Below are 22,582 nucleotides of genomic sequence, written 5' to 3'. Positions count from 1 at the left end.
CTTTTTGCAGAGGCTATCTAGATTTCTTTGAACTATGTATGAATATAGACAGCACTTGATTATCATTTTGAATAATGACTTCAACATAACAGGACAACTTCTCCCAATGAATACTTTGTTATAACAAGAAGGAAAGCATCATTATCAGGAGTCCAAAGTACTGAACCAGAGTAGAGCAGTTATTTACAGATCTTGTCATTTGATGGAATCACCCAGATGTATAAATAAGAATCTTGACTTCTTAAAGAAATCACTGAATAAATGAAAGAAATACAGAAAGCACCATTTATCAACATCCATTTCTCTCTGTCCATTATTATACTACTGGCCAATGATGTTAAATAGCTTGTGAAATTGGTAAATGAAAGGCTTTCAACTGCCTTCAAGTAAGAAAAACTAGTAACTTTTAAATAATGTATAACAAGGGCAAGCTGACAATGCCTGGCATATACTAGGAGTTCAAAAAATTATTGCTGAACAAAGAACTAAAATCAGAGCTTTCATGAGGTACATAGAGCATAAATAATTTCTTACAAAATAAATGTGTTTCTTAAAGATTTTGGAAAAGAAAATATCTACATTTGTATTTTCTTATTTTATCTTTTAAAATATGACTTAAATCCCAAAATATTAATTGGGGGTTGAATGTCCATGAAAGAGATCTTAAAAATCTTCATTATAATCTCTTCAAGTTTCTCTAGTTCATCAATTCACAGTTATACAAGGAGTACAAATGGAGTACTAAATTAAAAATTCATTCCTTTCAATCACAATGTCAGTAATACAGCCAGTAGGTCAGGAAATCAGAGAAGTTTTAATTTTCTATATATATTTTTTAAGGATTACTATTGACAAAACTTCAGGTTCTAGTTATGGTCTATCCACACAACTGTTACTAAATTTAAAGCAAACCCACAGAAGAAAAATATCGAAAGCAACCTATCCCTCAAGATGGGAAGCACAACTTACTTCAACTTGAAACAGTTCTCCAGCTCCCTCACAGTCATTGGATGTGATTATTGGAGTATGAATATGCACAAAGCCATTGTCCTGGAAGAAAAGAAAAAACCCACCTTTCTTTAGCATATTTGTATAAAAAACAATTTTAAGAACACATTATTTATTATACTACTAAAAGAGCACTAAAAGAATGCCATATCAAATCTATAACCCCCAAAGTATAACTATTGAGGTATCAAGGTGAGTATTTTACTATGCAGAGAGGCACAAAGAATTTAATTTTATTTTATTTTAAATATTTTATTTATTTATTCATGAGAGAGACAGACTGAGAGAGAGAAAGGCAGAGACACAGGCAGAGGGAGAGAAGCAGGCTCCATGCAGGGAGCCTGATGTGGGACTTGATCCCAGGACTCCAGGATCACACCCTGGACCGAAGGCAGGTGCTAAACCGCTGAGCCACCCAGGGATCCCCACAAAGAATTTTATTTTATTTTATTATTATTTTTTATTTTTTATTTTTCACAAAGAATTTTAAATCAAGAACTGACTTAGATACTTTCTAGTCCAATGTGATTTCAAAGATAAGGAAATTGAGGCCCAAAGAGATTTTTTTTTTAAAGATTTTATTTATTCATCCATGATAGACACAGAGAGAGAGGGAGAGGCAGAGACACAGGCAGAGGGAGAAGCAGGCTCCATGCTGGGAGCCAGACGTGGGACTCAATCCCAGATCTCAAGACCACGCCCCGGACCAAAGCCAGGCGCCAAACTGCTGAGCCACCCGGGGATCCCCCCCAGAGAGATTTAATGACAAATTCACACAACTAGTCGGTTGCAAAAACAGCCAGTACTGGAACCTAGGCCTTTGGGATCTCTCTAGTGTATTTTTAATTCCCACTTCTCTCACACACTGGTAGTGACTCAATACACACACACACACACACTCACTCGCTCGCTCACTCAAGGCTAGTACATAATGATGTTGCCTTTGCTGTTTACAAAGTGATCAATGTGAAGTTTGGTATTTGGGGAAGAGACCCCCAATTATCATAAACTACCAAAAAAGGAGAAAAATTAAAGTTGACAAATAGGGACTGAATAAATAAATAGCAACAAAAGCAGAAATGATTTTTAGGAAATCTGTCATTCAGTTGATGGCACGGTACACTACACATGGCAGAGGCAGTGCATTTCCTTTGCCTCAAGGAAGATTCTGAGCAGCAAATCCATCCATTACTGAGGCGCCCAACTGCAATTCTTCCGCTCCAAAGTCTGAGCTATTTCCATTAGTGAACCACAAAAGCTGTTTGCTAGTAGGATCGAAATAACCCAGCAACTTCAAGGTTATGCTTCTTTCATTTTGACTATGGATGTAGGCAAAAGGTTACATTCTGTGTAAATGTTGCAGGTGGGTGTAGAGGCAGTTCAAGTGAACTTACTATGCAGAGGCAGAATAGTATGTGTTTCACACAAAAGTTTTGGTCTTGAAATCAATACAATGAATTCATACGTGCATATTTAATCTCTGCCAGATTGTGTCTATCACTGGTAGAATGTGTCTCAGTGCATTACACCAGGGACCTCCCAAATTTGCCCCTCCCTTTCTAAAAAGGGTGAATTTAAGTATTCTGGCTATGATACAAAAATGCCCAACTAACAACTTGTCTAATGATGTAGACTGATTAAATATTCAAGCTATAAATTAGGAGTCTTAGAAAATATTCAAATATATACTTAACCTGGGAACTACATGACTAGAGGTGCCACACAAAGCACATTATAAGAATGAATGAAATATAATCAATAACATTACTGCATAAAATTTTTATCTTCTAGGAACCAGAATTATGGACATGAATCATTTATTCCACATGAATGCAGGCAACTATGAGCAGGAGTGCAGTAAACAAAGAAAGGAAGTGAAAAATCCAAAGGAAACGAGGGTGGTGAGAGGGAGGGGGAGAGGGAGGAGAAAATTTAACGGCTAAATGTAATTGCCAAAGTTAGAACGAACTGTTCAATTGCCACAAGAAACAAAACTGCAAATCTTATGGAAATAATTATATGGGTTAAAAAAAAATCACTCAAGTAGTGGGAATTATTCTTAATACTCAATTAGTGCTAAACCTTTCAAAACGTGTCACTAGCTTTTTAAGTCTTAATACTGCTAGAAGGCTTATATCAAAGTCTATAACATTCCCGCCAAAAGCTATAAAGAACAGAGTTCAAAGAAAGAATAAGAAAGCACGGAGAACAAAATTCAAGAGAGCAAGTAGATAGGGACATAGCAGAATAAAAAGGAAAATAAACAGCAAGGAGTGGAGGAGTACTGTTTGCCTCCACCAGGGTAACAGTGTCAGGTATTTATCCCATCCTACATTCAGCAAACGGGTTCCTAATTAGAGATAGGAAGACCAGAGAAGGGGCCAAAAATAAAAGTACACATTTACCCAGGGGTTTTTTTTTTCCCTCTTAAGATTTTTTTATTAAAAAAAGAAAAAGATTTATTTATTTATTTGAGGGGGGGGGAAGCACAAGCAGGGTAAGGGGCAGAAGGAGAGGGAGAAGGAAACTGTAGCTGAGGAGGGACCTGCCAGTGATGTGAAGCTCGATCCCAAAACCCTGGATCACGACCTGAGCCAAAGGCAGACACTTAACTGACTGAGCCACCCAGGCACCTCTACTCACTCAATTTTTCTGCTTCCACCCACCACCTCTGAATCTCTAAGTATTTTTGATACACACTTTTTTTTTTGATACACACTTTAGAACTAGATATTTTATATGGCACTGACTATCTGAAAATTATAAAATTCACATACTAAGGCCCATGCATACCAAAGACTCCTGGACTGTTATTTTTCTTTTACACTTACACAAAGCATGCATCATTATTTAATCAGAATCAATAGCAAAGAAACATGACAATAATTTCTAGCCAATGACAACAGAAAATGACAGCAAAAAGACAAAAAAAAAAAAAAAAAGAAATCCATAAAAAGCAGTCATAGGAACGCAAAGACACAATAATAGTCTGGGGTTATTCAACAGGGGGGGCAAAGAATACACCCTGACAGGCTTTTTAAGACTTTCTCATACAGAAGAGGGAAATATCTGATACTCAAGAGAAGAACCTGGACTCATCCAGAAAGGGCAAACTCTTCAATGGGCTCAATTAGGAAGCCAGGGAAATATGTAATATATTTTAGGATAACTTCCACTGGAAATTGGAAAAAATAGTGCCTAACAAAATAATTGTTATGGGAGAAACTCAGCTCTTCTAAATAATTCATTCCTTGAGGATTCTAGATATCCAAGTTTTAGTACATAGCAAATTTGTCAATTTTATGCATAAACCAACTTAAACACAAAACATTTTTGATACTCAAAACAAAAAAATGCCTTTCTAATATAGAAATATTAGAAAAAAATAGCAACAAAAAAGTTGCTAGGATATTTAAGTTCAGATATTTTAACTTATGAAACTCTTACTTAGATTTTAAGTCTTAACATCTTTCAGGAAGCCAAAAGTATTAAGTCACAGAAACAGTACCAAATACAAATAACATATAACTAGTATTTAATATGCACTATAATACCCTGTGATTTCAATTCAATGCTAACTGTTATACATACAAATGGGTAACATTATAGAATTATCAGGATTATATTTTCTAGGGCTTCACAATTAAAAAGTGAATTTATAACACTCAAAATTACCTGCCTTTATAATTATAACCAATAGTGCTAAAATTCATTATTTTCAACCACTTAAAATGTTATTTTGCTTATTTTTTATTTAATATTTCCCTAGTTTATTTTTTAAATTGTTTACATTTTTGTAAAAGCTTCCCATAATAAATGTAGCAAGTAGGTAAAGCTCACTTGTCAATGGACTGCCAATATCACCACCTAGTGGCCAGAAATCTCTAAAAGTTTCTGTATCGAAGCAGGTCTACTTTAGCCACTATTTAAAGCCATACGGGGCAAAAAACATTTTTAGATCTGAACAAATTTTCTGTTTGTGTGGTTCAAGCACTACTAAGAAGCTGTATAAGAAAGTTTATAAGAAGGGCACCTGGGTGGTTGACTGTCTGCCTTTGGCTCAGGTTGTGATCCCAGGGTCCTGGAATTGAGTCCCCCATCAGGCTCACCACAGGGAGCCCGCTTCTCCCTCTGCCTGTGTCTCTGTCTCTCTTTCTGTGTCTCTCATGAATAAATCTTTAAAAAACAAAAAAAGTTTATGAGAGCATATAGAAATGCACCCTTTCGAACTATAATAGGATGACATAGTATAATGTGATGATTTTTTTTTTTTTTATCCAAAACTGTATTCTTCAAAGCCTTGATGTTCTTTAGCTGTTTCACCAGCAATTAACTCTGGAGAAGCTTTTCAAACAGCAAGAACTATCCTGGTAAACTACAATAGGGCTGGGCCTGCATGAATTTGGACGCCTCCAAGGGAAAGGTAGCATGTTTGACAAACTCTGCCAATCAGCTGGATCTGTAGAAATGGGATAGGAAGAGCTCCAGAACAATACTGAACTTTATCTGCTGCGCCAATCCTGGGCTTTGGGGCTCTCTCATCCACATTCTTTCATTCACCTCATCAACTTAACAACTATATTCCCCTATGGCTTTCACAGATAGAGGCAAGTAGCTGACAACACTAAATAAGACAAAATGCCTTTAGTTGTGTACCAATCTACTTGATTAACACCAATAGCTCTTTAAAAGTAGTGCCTACTACATATAAAATATGTCTATGATCAAGATGGAAAAAAATCCCCCTTGAAACAACCAAAAACAATAGAAACCAACTATTCCTTACCCCTCAAAAGCACATTAAAGGATGATTTTCAAGACAATGGATATCAGACAGTGATCCTTGAGGTGGGAAATAAACTTTGTTGAACCCTCTAAACAGCTCAGCTTACTACCTTGAAATTGTCCAGGCCTTTGGAGGAAGAGGGGGGAAATAAAGTGTAGCCCAGCAGACTTCCTGAGTAGAGAGTCTGAGGGCAAAAGTGGCTAGAATTCATAGGAGAGTGCATCAGAGAGGACAGAGTTGCAGAGAGAACTCCAGAGATGTACAGAGGGTCACTTTGGAGTATTAAGTAGAAGAATCATAAGCACATACATGTGGGGAAACTACCAAAGGCCAAGGAAACAAACATCCAAAACAGACTAGAGGAAACAATGCTTGGTACTTGCATGTGGCTGCAAACAGTACCTGTTCCCACAACCAGATTGGAAAAACTCAAAATTCACAAGGCACTAGGTAAAGTGCTCAGTAGCAGAAATTAACTAGTCCTAGACTGAGCACTGCTCCAGACCTACTTACCAAAACCATAAAAGCAAGGCCCAAAAGGACCAGTTTCCAAGAAGCTTAACCTCACACCAAAACAAAGGTTATTAATATCCAACACAGTAAAATTCTCTAGGTCCGGCATCTAACCAAAGATTAGCACATAGGTGAAGAGGTAAGAAATCATAACCTGTAATGAGGAGACTAACAAATCAATCAAAAAGGACTTAAATAACTGACAGACATGTTAGAATAATGAAGAAGACATAGTTATTAAACAGCTATTAAAACTGTAAATAATTTTAATTAAAACTGTATGATATAGGGACACCTGGGTGGCTCAGTGGTTGAGGATCTTTGGCTCAGGGTGTGAGATCCTGGGATCTGGGATGGAGTCCCACATCAGGCTCCCTGCGGGGAGCCTGCTTCTCCTTCTGCCTATGTCTCTTGCCTCTCTCTCTGTCTCTCAGGAATAAATAAATACATCTTTTAAAAAAACAACTGTATTGTATATGTTAACAAAGTTAAGCAGAGATATGGAAGATATTTTTTTTAAAAGGTCCAAATTGCGCTTGCTTCAGCAGCAAGTATGCTAAAGTTGGATGAGGGTGTCCCCTGTGCAAGGATGACATACAAATTCATGAAACGTTCCATATTTTTCCACACAGAAGGAAAAAAACAAAGGCCTGAATCAAACATCTAGATATGAAAACCACAATGTGAGATGGAAAATGCATTAGATTGAAATAACTACAAATTAGTCATTGAAAAAGAAAAGATCAATAAGCTTGGAGGCATAGCAATAGAAACTACCCCCTAAAAAAACACACAGGGAAAAAGGAATTTAACAAAAGAAAAGAACATCAGTGTGCTATGCAGCTATCATTAAGTGACTTCATATATATGGGCAATTGAAGTCTCCAAAGTGGGGAGGTAACATAAAAAATATTTGAAGAAATAATGGCTGAAAAACTTGCTGAAAATTAAAACACATAGATCCAAGAAACTTTACAAGGTCTAAACGAAAGAAACAAAGAAAACTGCACTAAGACACATCACAATCTAATTGCTCAAGACCAGTGATAGACAATTTTAAAGCAACCAAAGAAAAAAGTATCACACAAGTAAAGAATGCTTGGAATAAATATGGTAACTAACAGAATTTTCAGGATACTACTCCAAGATTGCAATTATTCAACTTCTTCACAAGAAAGAATAGCCAAGGGGGGTGGAAAAAAACAACAACAAAAAAGAACTAAAAGCACACAAAGCACTTTACCTTAAAGAAAGAATGAATAGCAGCTGTGGCCTCACTGCGAACCCTCAGTATAGAGCCCAGAGCATTAGTTCTGCACCGAAGGTGAGGATATTGTCTCAGATACTCCAGAGGATGCCTCTCTTTATACTTAAAAGGGAACGCCTGCCAATAAATGAAAAAAACAAATTAAAAGCTAAAAAAGATAATGTTCTATAAAATCAGTTTCTATGACACTTGTTAAATAGTAATGCTTCAGAACAAAATTAAAATGTTTTCCTTTTATTTTTCTTAATATAAGTGAATATAGTCCACATTAGTTCCAAATTAGTAGAATGGTAGGTGGAATCAGAGATGTGGGTTTGAATTCAGCTCTACTACTTATTAGCTGTAGAACCTCAGGCAAAGTTAATATTACTGAGGCTAATGTGTTATTTATCAAATTTCTATCCATTAGTTTGTATCAGTCACTACTTACAAATAGAGAGATTAGGATATAATTATGTAAAATAGTCTACTGTTTGGCACATAAGAATTCAGAATATTGTAGATATTAAAGATTATGTTTTCTACAGCTGTGTACACACAGCTGGTGTTCAATTTTAAAATCACCCAAATGTCTTGAAAGCTCACAATCATTTATAATCAATCAGCACTGTTTTTCACTGTTATCAACATGTCTAAGAACATAAGGGAGGGTCAACAGCTTTCTGTCATCTGGCAGAGGAGTAGTGTATATTTACAAAAATTTCAAATTATGAGTCTACATAGAAATATTACACTCTTCCCACCCTCACTTTTTAAGATTAAGAAACAAACAAACCTTCAGACCAAAACCAAAGTTTCAATAAAAAGGTAACAGAAAAGCTAAGTAAAAAAGCCAAATTGGTAGCTTATTTCATTTAGTCTTATCTATTTCTTTTAGTGTACACGTTAATTTATTTCATAATAGAAAGAAGTACTACATCTACTAAAGTCAAAATATGACTACATTAATAAGAGTTTGGGGACTGCCTCGGGATCAGAATTCTCTAATGTCTGAATACTTAAAAATGAACCTGAAATCAAGGGGAAGATGAATGACAACGATAGAAGCCAAGTGAGAAAAATTTAAGAAGAGTAAAACACATGGCAAATTTTAATAATCATTATACTCCTCTAAAAATGCAAAACCAAAAGTAGTTACCATCTACAATGCCTCTCTGAGTTTCAAATTATTTTCACCATCTACTTTTCAGAAATCTTAAAACCAGATTCCTGATTTTACATGTCAATTAGTATTTGTATTTCTTTAAAAATTATTCTGAATGACTTTTTTTTTTTACAAGTTGCCCACTTTCTTTCTATTTCTGTGTATTTATTTTCCTTCAATTATCCAAAAGAAATAAAAATGAAAATGATGCAATTTCCCTATACTTCCTCATTTTTTATTCATTAAATACTTGAAAACAAGTATAGCAAAACTACAGGATAGTCAAATGGCTAGTACATCAACTTCAGCTGTGACACTAGTCAGCAATATAATGTTAGGCAAATCATGTCACCTGATTGGGTCTCATTTTCTCCAATTCAGAAACTGGGTTGATAACCTATGGTTTTATATCCTCTAACTTCTTTATCAGGTGATAAATAAAAGCTACTAGCAAAGAGTCTTGCAAAAATAGGCATAAAGAAAAGAAAAAAGAATTTAAGATTTATTTGAGAAAAAGCATGTGCACATGAGCAGGAGGGGGAGAGAGAAAACCAAGCAGACTCCCTAGTGAACACAGGGCCCAATGGGGGCCTTGATCTCAAGATCCTGAGATCACGACCTGAGCTGAAACCAAGAATCAGATGCTTAACCAACTGCACCACCCAGGCACTCCATATACGTCTCAAAGTAGGATTTCTTATCTTTGCTCAGCCCAGTAATTACAGCACTCCAATGCTGTCCCATAGAATTTTCTGTGATAAATGGAAATGTTCTGTATCCGTGCTACCCACTATGATAGCCAGCAGCTGCAGGTTATAACTGAACCCTTGAAATGTGGCTAATGCCACTAAGGAAGTAATTTAATTTTGATTGATTTAATATTAAATTCATTGATATTAAATATGTACAGGTGGTTAGTGGCTACTGTATGGGACAACACAGTTCTAGATCCTGCAAAAGTCATTATTAGGCAGGGATTTTCTAAGAACATGGTCTGCCCCTGTATGTTTCTGGGGCTAACAGGGGCATCCTTGTAAAAGCAGCAAGTTTCAATTGGGACAGTTGTCCAAAGAGATGCATAAATTAATACTTTACTTTCACTCTTAAAACTCAGCCATCCATATACTTCTTGCTATACTCTCTACATTACTCAAGCTCTATAGCCTGTTTTTAATAATTTGCAAAGTCACAACTGAAACAAGTTCTAAGTGCCATCTTCCCAATAATCACACTTAAAACCGATTGCTAATGTTTTAAATTAAGCCTAGTCTCCATTAAAGTATGAAAAAGCGTACCGTGGCATCACAATTTCCAACAACTTCAATTTTTTCTGCCTTCAGTTCCATATTTTGCTTTTTGGATGGACTTTTTACCAGCTGCCCTTGAACTTCCACAGAACTCCCAAAAGCCAGTTCTCTACAATAACAAAAATTAAGCATAAACAAGATATCATTATATGGAACCCCCATTTTAATACAAACCTTGCTATCAGAACATTCCAATATTTAATGATAGAAGTTTTACCCTTCTTTGGGCAGCAAATAATTAAGAGACTATGTGAAAATGGTAGAAAAAGAAAAGCCTCCACCAAAAAAAAAAAGAAAAAGAAAAAGAAATCTTGCCATTTGCAACAATGTGGATGGAACTTGAGGGTATTATGCTATGCGAATAAGTCAGTCAGAGAAAGACAATTATCATATGATTTCATTCATATGTGGAATTTAAGAAGTAAAACACAGGGGCACAGGGGAAGGAAAGGAAAGCATAGGGGAAAGGTGGGAGAAATAAAACAAGATGAAATTGGAGAGGAAGACAAACCACAAGAGACTCTTAATCATAAGAAACAAACTCAGGGTTGCTGGATGGGAGGGGGTTGAGGGAATGGAATAAATGGGTGATGGGCCTTAACGAGGGCACCTGATATCATGAGCACTGTGTGTTACGTAAGACTAATGATTCACAGACATCTACCTCTAAAACCAAGAATACGCTGTATGTTAATTGAATTTAAATTTTAAAAATAGTAAAAAAAAAAAAATTAAAAATAAATAAAAGAGAAAGAGAAAAAAAAAGAAAGAAAAGAAAAAGAAAGGCCTGAGCTTGAAGGATTCTGATTCCAAATATATATTTGGACTTGAGCCTCAAAGCTTTGAAAAGTAGGTCTGTTTAGAAAGATCACTTAGGGAAAAAAAAAAAAAAAAAAAAGAAAGATCACTTAGGCTCCCTGCGTGGAGCCTGCTTCTCCCTCTGCCTACGTCTGTCTGTCTGTCTCTCTCTCTCTCTGTCTCTCATGAAGAAATAAACAAAAATCTTTTAAAAAAAGAAAGAAAAAGAAAAAGATCACTCAGCGGGCAATATGAACACTGGATTAGGGAAATGGGGAGCAGAGGAGATGAAAGGGAAAAACAGGATTCTTTTGTTAAAAAAGAACTCACCTATTGTCAAAGCTTGAATCTGCTACAACCTGAAGGCTTTCCAAAGAGGATCCATCATTTATATGCAGGAACAAGACTTCTTTCTGGGATCTGACTGAACGAATCCATCCCTAATGAAGAGAAATTTCTAAATGTGAGTTTAAAACACATTAACATTTTACATTTTCATTATACACTCACACACAAGCCTAAGGAAAAAAAAATGCCCTTGGGATCCCTGGGTGGCTCAGTGGTTAAGTGTCTGCCTGAGTCCCAGGATCGAGTCCCACATTAGGCTCCTTGCATGGAGCCTGCTTATCTCTCTGCCTCTCTCTCTCTCTGTGTCTCTCATGAATAAATAAAATCTTTAAAAAAAGATGTCCTCAGTCCTGCCTTAACAAATCAATTGCTTTTAGTTCACCATATATTTATAAAATTCAAGGATTCTTATTGCAGTGAGATACACTTCTGGCATCACATCTTTTTGTTTTGTTAATAAACCTCATTTTTTTTCTTTTTAAGATTTTATTTATTTGACACAGAGAGGGGACAGCACAAATAGGCAGGGCGGCAGGCAGAAGGAGAGGGAAAAGTAGGCTCCCTGCTGAGCAGAGTCTGAGGAGGGCCTCCATCCCAGAACTCTGGGATCATGACCCAAGCCAAAGGCAGATGCTTAACTGACTGAGCCACCCAGGTGCCACAAAACTCATCATTCTGAATAGATGCCTAACTTTCCATTAGGTGATGAGACTAATTCACATCATCAATTTCCCCCAATATTGGCCATTTCAGGTATTTCTTCCTGCCTCTTGCTCATTTTCCCCACCATAACAAATAACAGGGCACATATTTTGGCCCCCATCTCCTTTTATATAGAATTCCCAGAATGGAAATTATGTAGTTATAGACTAGAAACATCTTTATGGGATTTTTTCCCCCTTTTACAATGCATCACACAGTTCTCAAGAAGCTTTTCATTGTGAACATGTATTAAATAGTAAATAAGCTTTTGAAGACACTGAGTTTAAATGACAGGTATGTGTGAGTACAAAGGAGAGGTCTTCTGGTAGACCTTAAAACCAGTTCTCACAGATCAGATCCAACTTAACTAGCACAGAAGAGAGAATATACTTCTAGCAAACAGTGAACAACTGTGAAACAACTGATGGTGTCTGATTAACTATCAGACACACTTGGGAAAAGGGAGAGGATTCTACTTGGAAAAACTATATAGACCCTGTGTGTTCCCACCATACCCTACAGACAATGCTAGTGAAACTCTGCTATTACTTACTTGCATGTCCATAATAATTTCAAAGTTTAGGAACTATGCTTTAGTTGCTTTGAAGGCCATTGTCAAGCACACAGCAAATAGTCCATTAATGTTTTTCAGTGAAAAGAATATCTACCATGCACTAGAAATCTACTATGGGACAAGTGTTTTACTACCTTTTTCATATAATCTCTCATCCCTTCCTCACAACAGCTCAGTGGATTATCATTATAACCTGTCTTACAAGAACCTGGACTCAGAGAAGTTAAGTAATTTGTTGAAGGTCACACTGCTGGTTACCATAAAGTCCCATTTGAAACCAAGTCTACCAGAAAACCCTTGAACTTTTTCTAGGGCTAACTGAATAAAGTGTAATTGCCTCAGTCTCCTATACAGGGCGTTTCACAACTCAGTGTGCCCATCTTTCTGGTTTCATCTCCCCACACTTCCCTGAAGGCAGCTGTTCAACCAACAGTAATTCCTAAGGCATCACTGTCTTTTCACTTGTTGGTAAAAGGTAACATTTGTGAAGCACCATTTAAAAACGTGCTTTTGTTCTAAGCCCTTTATAAATATTTTACTACTTATTTCTCACAAGAACTTGATGAAGTGATTGCCATTTTAGAGATGAAGAATATATTTATAGAAGTTAAGATAACCTCTCTAAATAATTAAAATCACAGTTCCCAAGTAGTAGAGCTAGAATTCAAATATAATTCTTTTTTTAAAGATTTATTTATTTATGATAGACATAGAGAGAGAGAGAAAGAGAGAGGCAGAGACACAGGAGGAGGGAGAAGCAGGCTCCATGCACCGGGAGCCCGACCCGGGACTCGATCCCGGGACTCCAGGATCACGCCCTGGGCCAAAGGCAGGCGCCAAACCGCTGAGCCACCCAGGGATCCCCCTCAAATATAGTTCTTAGCTCAAAGGTCATATTATTATCAAAATTCTAGGGAACGCTATCTTCACCCTATCCCCAGTCCTCAGGACTCAAGTGAAACGTCACATAATACAAGCAGTCTTCCTTGACCTGACATAGTAAAGGACATCTCTATTTTCTCAGAATTTTTTATGCCACCAATACGTATCACATTGCCCCAATTACTTGTCTTAGCCATTAGACCAGGACTGACCCACAAGTAGAATGTGAGCCACATATGTAATTTTCCAAGTTTTAGTGGTCACACTAAAAGTAAACAGGTAAAATTAATTTTAATATTTTATTTAACCCATTATGCCCCAAATGTTATCTACAGGTAATCAGCATAAATATATATTGAGGTATTTTATTCTTTTGTTTTCCAAAATTGGTGTATTTTACATTTACAGTTACCCTTCAATTTAGACTAGCTGCATTTCAAGGGCTCAGCACCACAAACGGCAGGTAGCTACCGTCTTAGACTGCACAGTATTAAAATGAAAGCCTCTAACCTGAGCAGTAGGTTTTTATCTTTGAATCCTTTCTAGATTACCACTCAGCAGGGATTATTAATGTATATATGTCAAATGAATAGGTGAATGCAAGAAAAGGTTTTGATTTGGATCATGGAAAAAAAAATATCAAACTCAAAAGAAACACAGAGGTGTCCTACTGCTAAAAATCAAGGATATCCAAGGAAAACGAAAATGACTTCATCAGTGTTTCAGCAACCTATAAGAAATGATCAAATCACCTTGGCTAGTCTACTCCGTTGAGGGAAAATCTTCTATGTGGAGCTGTTCCAAATGATAATAATAAGAGAAGTAATAGCAGCCCACACTTATTGACTGCGGGCCACTGTCCTGAATGTCTCAATACCTACCAACTCATTTAATCTTCAGGACTCTCTGCGTTTAAGGCTAAAGCTTTATGCTACAAGAAGGAAACAGGTTCAGAACACATAGGAGACGCGCCTTTTATTAATGAGGAGGCACTAAGGGCCAGATTTGAATCCAGGCAGCCTGACTCCAGAGTTTCAAACTACTACACTCTACTTTTGTCTCCTAACTCATTAAACGTACATTATTATATGCAAACCCCCATTTTTAGGCCTTGGGATGGTCAAAAGTGGAATAAAATCCGTTGTTCAGTCGAACAAACATTTACTACTGCCAGACAGACGTGTGTGAATACCGAGTCGGACGAAACACAGTGTCAAAGCAGCCACTGCTGACTGTGCACCTGCATTACCAGGGATACAGGCACAGAGGCCCGTACGTCCACTCCGCTGTACGACCAGCGAGCTCACAGGTGATGTCCCGGTACCGGTGAAGGCAAAGTTCCAGCACTTCACAGGCATCCCGACAGTTTTGCAAAAAAGAAAGAAAAGAAAAGAAAAGAAAAGAAAAGAAAAGAAAAGAAAAGAAAAGAAAAGAAAAGAAAAGAAAAGAAGAAAAAAAGTAACGGTAGGCAAGGAAGGGAGACCAACGTGAACGTACGCGACCGCCTGTACATCCCTGAGCAAGTCATTTCACTTCCCTGTGCCCAACTTCCCGCATCTGTAAAATGGGCACAGCAGCAGCAGCAGCAGCAACTTTAAGCTGCTAGATGGCAAACCTTTCCATGATGGTCAGTGAATTACAGAGTTTTTCTTTTTCCCTACGTTTTCTCCTTCCCCTGCCTGTCATTCTGTCTGACCCTGCAGGTGCCGTTTAAGTCCCTAAAGAAGGAAGCCCCACCCCCTTCCCGGACACCAACCTGCACCTTAACGCGCTCCCCACTCGTGCTCTGGGCCCCGAGAGCGTCCCGCACGCTCAGCCGGGCCGGAGGTCTGTGTCCCGGGCAGGGAGCTGAGGAGCAGGAGCGCAGGGCTCGGGCCAGGAACCGCGCCCCGAACATCGCGCGGCCGCCCCCGGGCCTCTCCCGGCGCGCGCGGACCTTGCCTACCGCGAACCTCCCGGGTCCCCCGCTGCAGCGCTGCGCTCAGGGCGCCCCACGCCCCCCACCCCCGCGGCTCCAGCTCCCCCTCCCCCTCCGCCCCTCCCCGGACCGGGCCGAGTGAGAGCACAGCGGCGCGCGCCCGAAAGCCTCACGGTCGCGCCTGGGCTCGGAACCCACAGCCGCGACCGCCTCCCCGAGCCGAAACGCGCGCGGCCGCCCCGCTACGTCACACGCCAGCGTCCACGTCATCACGCTACGAGCGGGTTGAGAAGGAGCGTGCGCACTGGGGACTCGGGTTTCTGGAGAAGGCGGGCCAGAGACGGGGGCGGGCCGAGCGCGGAGGGGGCGGGGCCTGAGGCCCAGAGGGGGCGGAGCTAAGGCATTCCGGCTCTAAGTGTTCTTGCTGGGGCAAAAGGGGAGCGCTCCACGCGAGGGACCCGGTCTAAGAGGTCTGAGTATTTTTTTTTTAAGATTTTATTTATTTATTCATGATAGAGAGAGAGAGAGAGGCAGAGACACAGGCAGAGGGAGAAGCAGGCTCCATGCAGGGAGCCGGGCGTGGGACTCGATCCCGGGTCTCCAGGATCGCGCCCTGGGCCAAAGGCAGGCGCTAAGCCACCGAGCCTCCCAGGGATCCCCTAAGAGGCCTTAATGTCTAACGCTTCCAGGTGATGCCGAGAGGCGCTGAGAGGTAAGGAGTGACTGATGCTGAAGGAAAGCCTCCAGGAGACTTAGTTGTTGAGAACATGAGCCTGAGGATGTTAGTCATTCCTGAGTTCTGAGCGCAAGGAAAGACAAGACAGAGATCCTTGCTCGTCATAGTTATACGGTATCTAAACAGACAAGTGCATAAAAGGGTGATCAGTTCTCTGGCGGAGCCTCAACGTGGGATGCCAGAGATGGCTTGCTGGAGAAGGGAGCCCTCTGACCCCTGAAGAGTCTTTGTATATGCAAATCGGGGAAGGCAGTACTGCAATGAGAAGATGTTGGAGAGACACTGAAGGGAATGTTGGGCATTGCCTGTTGGAATCTTCAAGTCTTTCTTTTTTTTCCAACACAGTTACCTGCTTTGGTTTGACCTGGAAACAGTGACCCTTTTAAATGTATCCACCACTCCCTCCCAAATCGAAAAAAAAAAAAAAAAATCCTGTAATTCACTGACAATCAGGAAAAGGTTTTTCCATCTAGCAACTTAAAGTTGCTGCTACTATTATGCCCATTTTACAGATACAGGAAGTTGGGCACAGGAAAGTGAAATGACTTGTTCAAGAAGATAAAATACAACCTATAAATGTGATATTTAACCTCAGAAATTCTGGCTCCATCCACTAAACTGTAAATAGAGTATCTCAAGGTGGGAAGTAAAATCATGATCCCTTCCACCAAGAAGCTCCTTGTCTAGACATGGGGAATGACAACAAAACAGATTAATGCAACATAAACCAATAAGTTGGGCAGCCCGGGTGGCTCAGAGGTTTAGCGCTGCCTTCAGCTCAGGGCCTGATCCTGGGGTTCTGGGATGGGGTCCCACGTTGGGCTCCCTACATGGAGCTTGCTTCTGCCCTTGCCTTCTCCCCCTCTCTCTCTGTGTGTCTCTCATGAATAAATAAATAAAATCTTAAAAAAAAAATAAACCAATAAGTACACACAAATATATGAGCCAAGTGAAGTAGTAGTCTAGGGAAGGAAATAAATGGAGTTTTTGAGGAAGCTCAGAATTTTGCAGTGCTGGGATGTAAAAAAGAATATTTCCTATGAGAAGGTGAGCAGGAAAGGTTACTAGGAGGGCAACAGCCTGGAAGCATTGTAAAATTGTTCTCAAGATAGACTAAAAAATATCTCCCACTAAAATACCATAGTTCTCGGGCACTTCTTGAAACTCTCAAAGAGAAATATGGAGGGGCACCTGGCTGGCTCAATAGGATCATGCAACTCTTGATCTTGGGGTCATGAGTTCGAGCTCCACATAGGGTATAGAGATTACTTAAATAAATTTTTTAAAAAATGGGCATGTCCAAATACCTTCAGAATTATGTAGCTTTGGGACTTTAACAACAACAAAAAAATAAGTATGACTTTGCTGTATTGGCTACAAAATCTGGGAAGAAGATGATCACAGCATTAATGTGTTGACTATGCCTACCTTGTCCAAGGGATGAAAAATGGTGACCAATTGGCTCATTTCCTACCCAGGCTGTTTTTCTGTCTTGCCTTCGTTCACCACTCCTTTCCCCTCAATGTGTATTTTAAGAACTGTGGTCCTTACCACAGTGATCCTGACTTCCTTTACTCTCTCATCTACAGCTGGTTTAAGCCAAAGTGTTAATTAATTTTTAAGCAGGGGACCAGTGTCCACTAGTTTGATGAAGACAAGGGAAACCAGTGGGTGAAACTGAAAACTAGCAGTAGGTTAAATAAAAATAAATACAATGCAAGTTGACTATAGCATTTGTGCCTCTGGTGCTAAGTTCCAAAACACTCCTATGTATCTTGTGCTATATCAAATTACGTTTTCTTGTTTTTGTTTTCAATGTTGGAATGACACTTTTTAGATTCATTAGACAGTAGCCAGAGTAATCTTTTCACAATTAATACATTACTATATTGGTACTAATGGTTGCTAGTGCTGTAGAATGCTTACTCCATGCCAGGAAGTTTTCATGTATTAACTCAATCTTCACAATAGCCTCTGAAGTAGGGTTAGCATCACCACCCTCCATTTCCAAAGGAGAAACTGAAGCTTGGAGAGGTTTTGAGCTGGTTCCAAGTTACACGGCAGTCTGGCACCAGAGTCCATTTTCTTCTCCACTTATTACTCCAGCGATTAAAGTACTCTTCACTTGCTCCCCCTACAACATAGAGAGGACTTGCCTTCTTCAGCATGCCTACCAGTCTATGATTCTGGGAGTCCCCTGAGGCACCCTGGAGTGAGGAACAGAAGTGAAACGTCCTTATTGTTACCTTTTGATAATACAGGTCTAGGCGATGAACACCGTTAGCATTAGTTGTCAGCTTTAGAGAAGGTTTTAATCAGGCTCAGCACGACAGGTTTCAGCTTCACTTGCAAAGCTTCCTGGCTTCTAAAAGGCAGGCATTACTCTGATACTCCATGTGGTCATAAAATACAACTCTGTGTTCAGGGTTTTCATTACGCTTGAGTCCACTCATGAAACTCTCAACACCCAAAACTTGATACCAAGGTTATGACCTCAAAACATAGAGGAACATAGTACCTGATGCAGAAATTATGGAGATATTTGGTGTAGACAGGGAATGGGTGAATATTGTAAAGGATCCTGAGTTTCTCTGAAGAAGCTAAAGTTGGTGAGTACAATTTAACTTGAAAAATGGAAAGGCGAAGGCACAAAACAGAACAAGAAATTGCATGTGTACTTTGGAACCTTCAGAAAAGCAGCTCATAATCTAGAAAGAAAAGCTGACAAGTAAATGATCAGGTAAAGGAAAAAGCACAGAAGAGCAGTAGTAACCAAACGCTGGGGGAGTAAGGCAGTTTTCCTGGAGGAAGTGACATCTAAGCTGAAGCCAGAGGATGAATATTAGCCAGGGAAAGGGGAATTGAATGTCCTAAAGAGAGTTGGCAATGTTCTCTATTGTGATCTTGGTGGCCTTACCTGTACCAGATATGTAAACATTCCTTGAGCTGTAAACTTAAGATTTGTGCATTTTACTTACATATACCTCAATAAAAATATAAATTAAATATTAAAATAGAGGCATCAAGTCTGCTGCTAGAATTAAAGCATTATATTTCCCTGGTTAGTACAGAGACTTTTTTTGTTCATAAAACATGTGAACTATTTCCTACATATAGAAGCGTTTAGAAAATAATGCAATAAAACCTGGTAGCTAACGTCTAGGTTTGTTGTAGACAAACAATAATGTTGCTTAATATTTTGTCCTCTTAGAGATCTTTCTCTTTCCAGGAAATGGATCTCCTTTGTACTTCTCTGCAATCCCATTCCCCTCTTTTCGTCTTGGATGGAGGTAACCACTATCCAGAATTCAATGTTTTTCATTTCTTTCCATGTTTTTATACTTTAGTTATACACACACACAATTATATATAATACACACATATGTGCACATACATATATGTATATATAATATGCATATATCTATAGTCTCTTGTATTGTTTTGCATATTTTAAATTTTAAGTTAATGGTATCTTACTCCATAAATTATTCTGCAACTCAAATTTACTTTTTGACATATATCCATGTAGCTGCAGTTCATTCTTTGTAATATTCTGTTATATGACTATACCACAATTAATTCATTCTCATTCTAAAGGTTATTTGGGCGCTTTCAACGTTTTCTATTATAAACAGTGGCGGATTTACCATGAAGCTAATGAAAGGTAAACTCAGAGCCCCTCATTTGCATTTATGTGTCTCCCTGTCCCTGGCCCCTACCTCCCCCCAATGCGAGGTGCTGCTGGGAGTTGTAAAATAAGAAGGGAAGCAATCAGGAAGCATTTCTTAAGGAACTCAGAAGAGAGGGGCATGAATTTCCAAAGTTCTAGAAATTTCTTGTAACTTCTCTCATTCTAAGTAAATATTTACCGTAATATTTGTAATTCTGTATTATTTTCTTTAAAAAAACCCTCCTATATTATTATAATAAGCTTCAAGACCCACAGAACTGGATCAGCCCTTCATTATAAGACTACTGCAAAAAGTAGACTGGACACATCAAAGTCTCTCTGCATCATATGCCTCAGGTACAGAAGCTACACATCTTCAGCTCTGCTGGGTACTGACAAAATGTTCTCCCAGCTGAAGATTGTAATTTATACATCCTCCAACAAGCTTACAAGGATTCTCAGAGTTCCATACCTTTAGTGACAACGGAGAGACTCAGACTTTTGAATTTTTACCAATGTTGGGTAAGAAAGAGTATCTCAGTGTTTTTAAAGATTGTACGTTCTTTATTCTTTTTCCTCTTTTCCTCAAAATTCCATTTCAACGGTAACACCCATCATTGTCAATAACATAGTGGAAAAGAGCACTCGCCTGGCAATCAGCAGTCCTAGTTTAAATCTCATCTGTGGCCGCCTAACTGTGGAATCTTTAGAAAGTCACTTAAACTCTAAACTTCCTTCACAGGGCTGTTAACACTATTAACTGTAGCGTCTTGTGAATTCTGTGGTAGAGAAATGAGTGTCATATCTGACTGAATGCTCCCCATCATTTATGAGTTTTAGAGTTAAGGAATCCACTAAATGTTACCAGCCCATTCTCTTTAATTCCCAAAGTAGAAAGCTCAAGATGATTCCTATTTTGTATACATTTCTTTTAGGTGCAATTCTTCAATGTATCAGAATCTCCAGCTTTCTTATTAAAATGCAAATTCCTGGGTCTCCTGTCTGATGACTCAGAATCACTTTGAAAAACACTTCTGGCTTCATAGTTGGGTCTCATCCTTTCCCTGGTTTCTTCCTTTTGCTTTCAGGAAGCCCTCTGAGACTTGAACTTCTTTCCTTATGCTGTACTACTACTGCTCTACTATTATTAAACTCCCAATGTATTTTCAAAGAAACTGTAACAAAACCACCTGCAGTCCAAGCCATCTTCCACATTTAGGGTTGGGAGGCACCGCTGCGCAGTGGCTGGAGCATGACCCCAGGATTGAAGAAGGAGCTTCTTCTTCAGCTGTCTCTGCTGGGGGCATCAATGCAATCTACACTGACTATTTTATTCACATATTATGTATGCAGGAATTCATACCTGCAGAATAAATTCCTAGAAATAAGACCAACAATTTGTTTCAAAAATATCTTTAATGTTATTTTATGTACCTAGCTGCTTTTCCTCATGCCCATTTTGAGATACGGATCTCGATCTCATCCACCTGGTTTTAGTGTCTGTATGTTTGGAAAAATCTGGAAACTTTAAAAAATAGATTTCTATAATGCTCTGTGACTATACCGCAGATGAAAGAAAACATACTTATTCCCAGGAGTGGCTAAGGTTTTTACCACCCGTTAAAATTTAGATTTAGGAGAGACTGGACACAATTGGCTACTAGATAGGTTACTACAAATTTTAATTATTTTAAAATTACTTCTGGAGTTTGATACTTGTTAATTGGTTGGCTCATTGGTAAATGTTTGCATTTCTGAAATTGGGCTTGAAAATAAATTGTAACATCCTCTGCAAAGAGGTTAATGTGTAAAGCATACAAATTTTTATGTCTTATTATTTGGCAATTTGGTATGTAGTAATAGCCTGAGTTCTCATTGCTGAGGATAAAAGGAGACTTAAAAAATGTTTTGTTTTTGTGATGGGACGCCTGGGTGGCTCAGCCAGTTGAGCATCTGCCTTCAGCTCAGGGCCTGATCCCAGGATCCAGGATGGAGTCCCGCACCAGGCTCCCTGTGAGGAGCCTACTTCTCCCTCTGCCTGTGTCTCTGCCTCTCTCTGTGTCTCTCATGAATAAATAAATCTTTAAAAAAATGTTTTTAGTTATGATGCAAATAACAGAAAAATATATAAAATATAAATGTGTAGTTAATGAATGATTATAAAATGAATACCTATCTAACCCACCATCCAGATCAAGAAAAAGAACATTCCTAGGACTCTTCTAGCCCAGTCCATACCCCTTGGCAAGCACAAGTTTCCTATTCTCCTGACCTTGGTAATCTTTGCTTTGGTTTTCTTTATAATTTTACCACCATCTCAGTATTCAGTCTGGACATTATAATTTAGTTTCCTCTGTTTTTGAACTTCATGTAAACAGAATCACGCAGTATGTGTTAGTTTATGAACTCTTTTGCTTAATAATATTTTTGTGAGAATCAGCTATGTCATTGCCTATAAACTGTTTATTTTCATTATTGTATGATATCCCATTTTATGACTATAACACAATTATTTATCCATTCTGTTGATGGATTTTTGGTTGTGGTTTTTTTTTTTGCATTTTTAAAAAGATTTTATTTATCCATGAGAGACATACAGAGAGGCAGCAGGAGAAGTAGGTTCCCTGCGGGGAGCCTGATGCAAGACTCAATCCTAGGACCCCAGGATCACGCCCTGAACCAAAGGCAGACACTCAACCACTGAGCCACCTGGGCATCCCTCTCATCAGACTTTTAAATTTAGCTGCATTGGTGGAGGTGTAGTAATCTCTCCTCGCAATTTGCTTTGCGTCTCCTCAATTATCATTCCTCGTCAAGCATCTTTCAATGTTTATTTTAACTGGGTTTTCTTTAGTGAATTCACTAAATCTTTGGTCTATTTTTCTATGGATTAGCCTTTTTTTGTCATTTATTTTCCAATTAATCTATA

General features: G+C 38.7%; 1 protein-coding gene and 1 pseudogene across 8 annotated transcripts in view; one reads left to right on the top strand and one right to left on the bottom strand.

Moving 5' to 3' along the window:
* The window catches only part of NARS2 (asparaginyl-tRNA synthetase 2, mitochondrial), a 135,384-nt gene extending 119,902 nt beyond the window's left edge, over positions 1-15,482 (bottom strand). For all 8 annotated transcript variants that reach the window (XM_025419528.3, XM_025419522.3, XM_049098723.1 and 5 more), the window contains exons 1-5: positions 15,086-15,482; positions 11,154-11,263; positions 10,014-10,134; positions 7,551-7,691; positions 970-1,050 (exon numbers count right to left, since the gene is read on the bottom strand). In XM_025419528.3, the coding sequence (XP_025275313.1) occupies positions 970-1,050; positions 7,551-7,691; positions 10,014-10,134; positions 11,154-11,263; positions 15,086-15,226 (594 nt within the window). In that variant the 5' untranslated portion in view covers positions 15,227-15,482. The remainder of the gene's footprint in view (positions 1-969; positions 1,051-7,550; positions 7,692-10,013; positions 10,135-11,153; positions 11,264-15,085) is intronic.
* LOC112642176 (U6 spliceosomal RNA) lies at positions 6,844-6,931 on the top strand (annotated as a pseudogene).
* Positions 15,483-22,582: the final 7,100 nt, after the last annotated feature.

The sequence above is a fragment of the Canis lupus genome, chromosome 21 (genome assembly GCF_003254725.2).
Source record: "Canis lupus dingo isolate Sandy chromosome 21, ASM325472v2, whole genome shotgun sequence".
Classification (NCBI taxonomy): Eukaryota; Metazoa; Chordata; class Mammalia; order Carnivora; family Canidae; genus Canis; species Canis lupus.
Note: the sequence above shows the minus strand (reverse complement) of the source record. Positions and strands in the feature narration are given on the sequence as shown.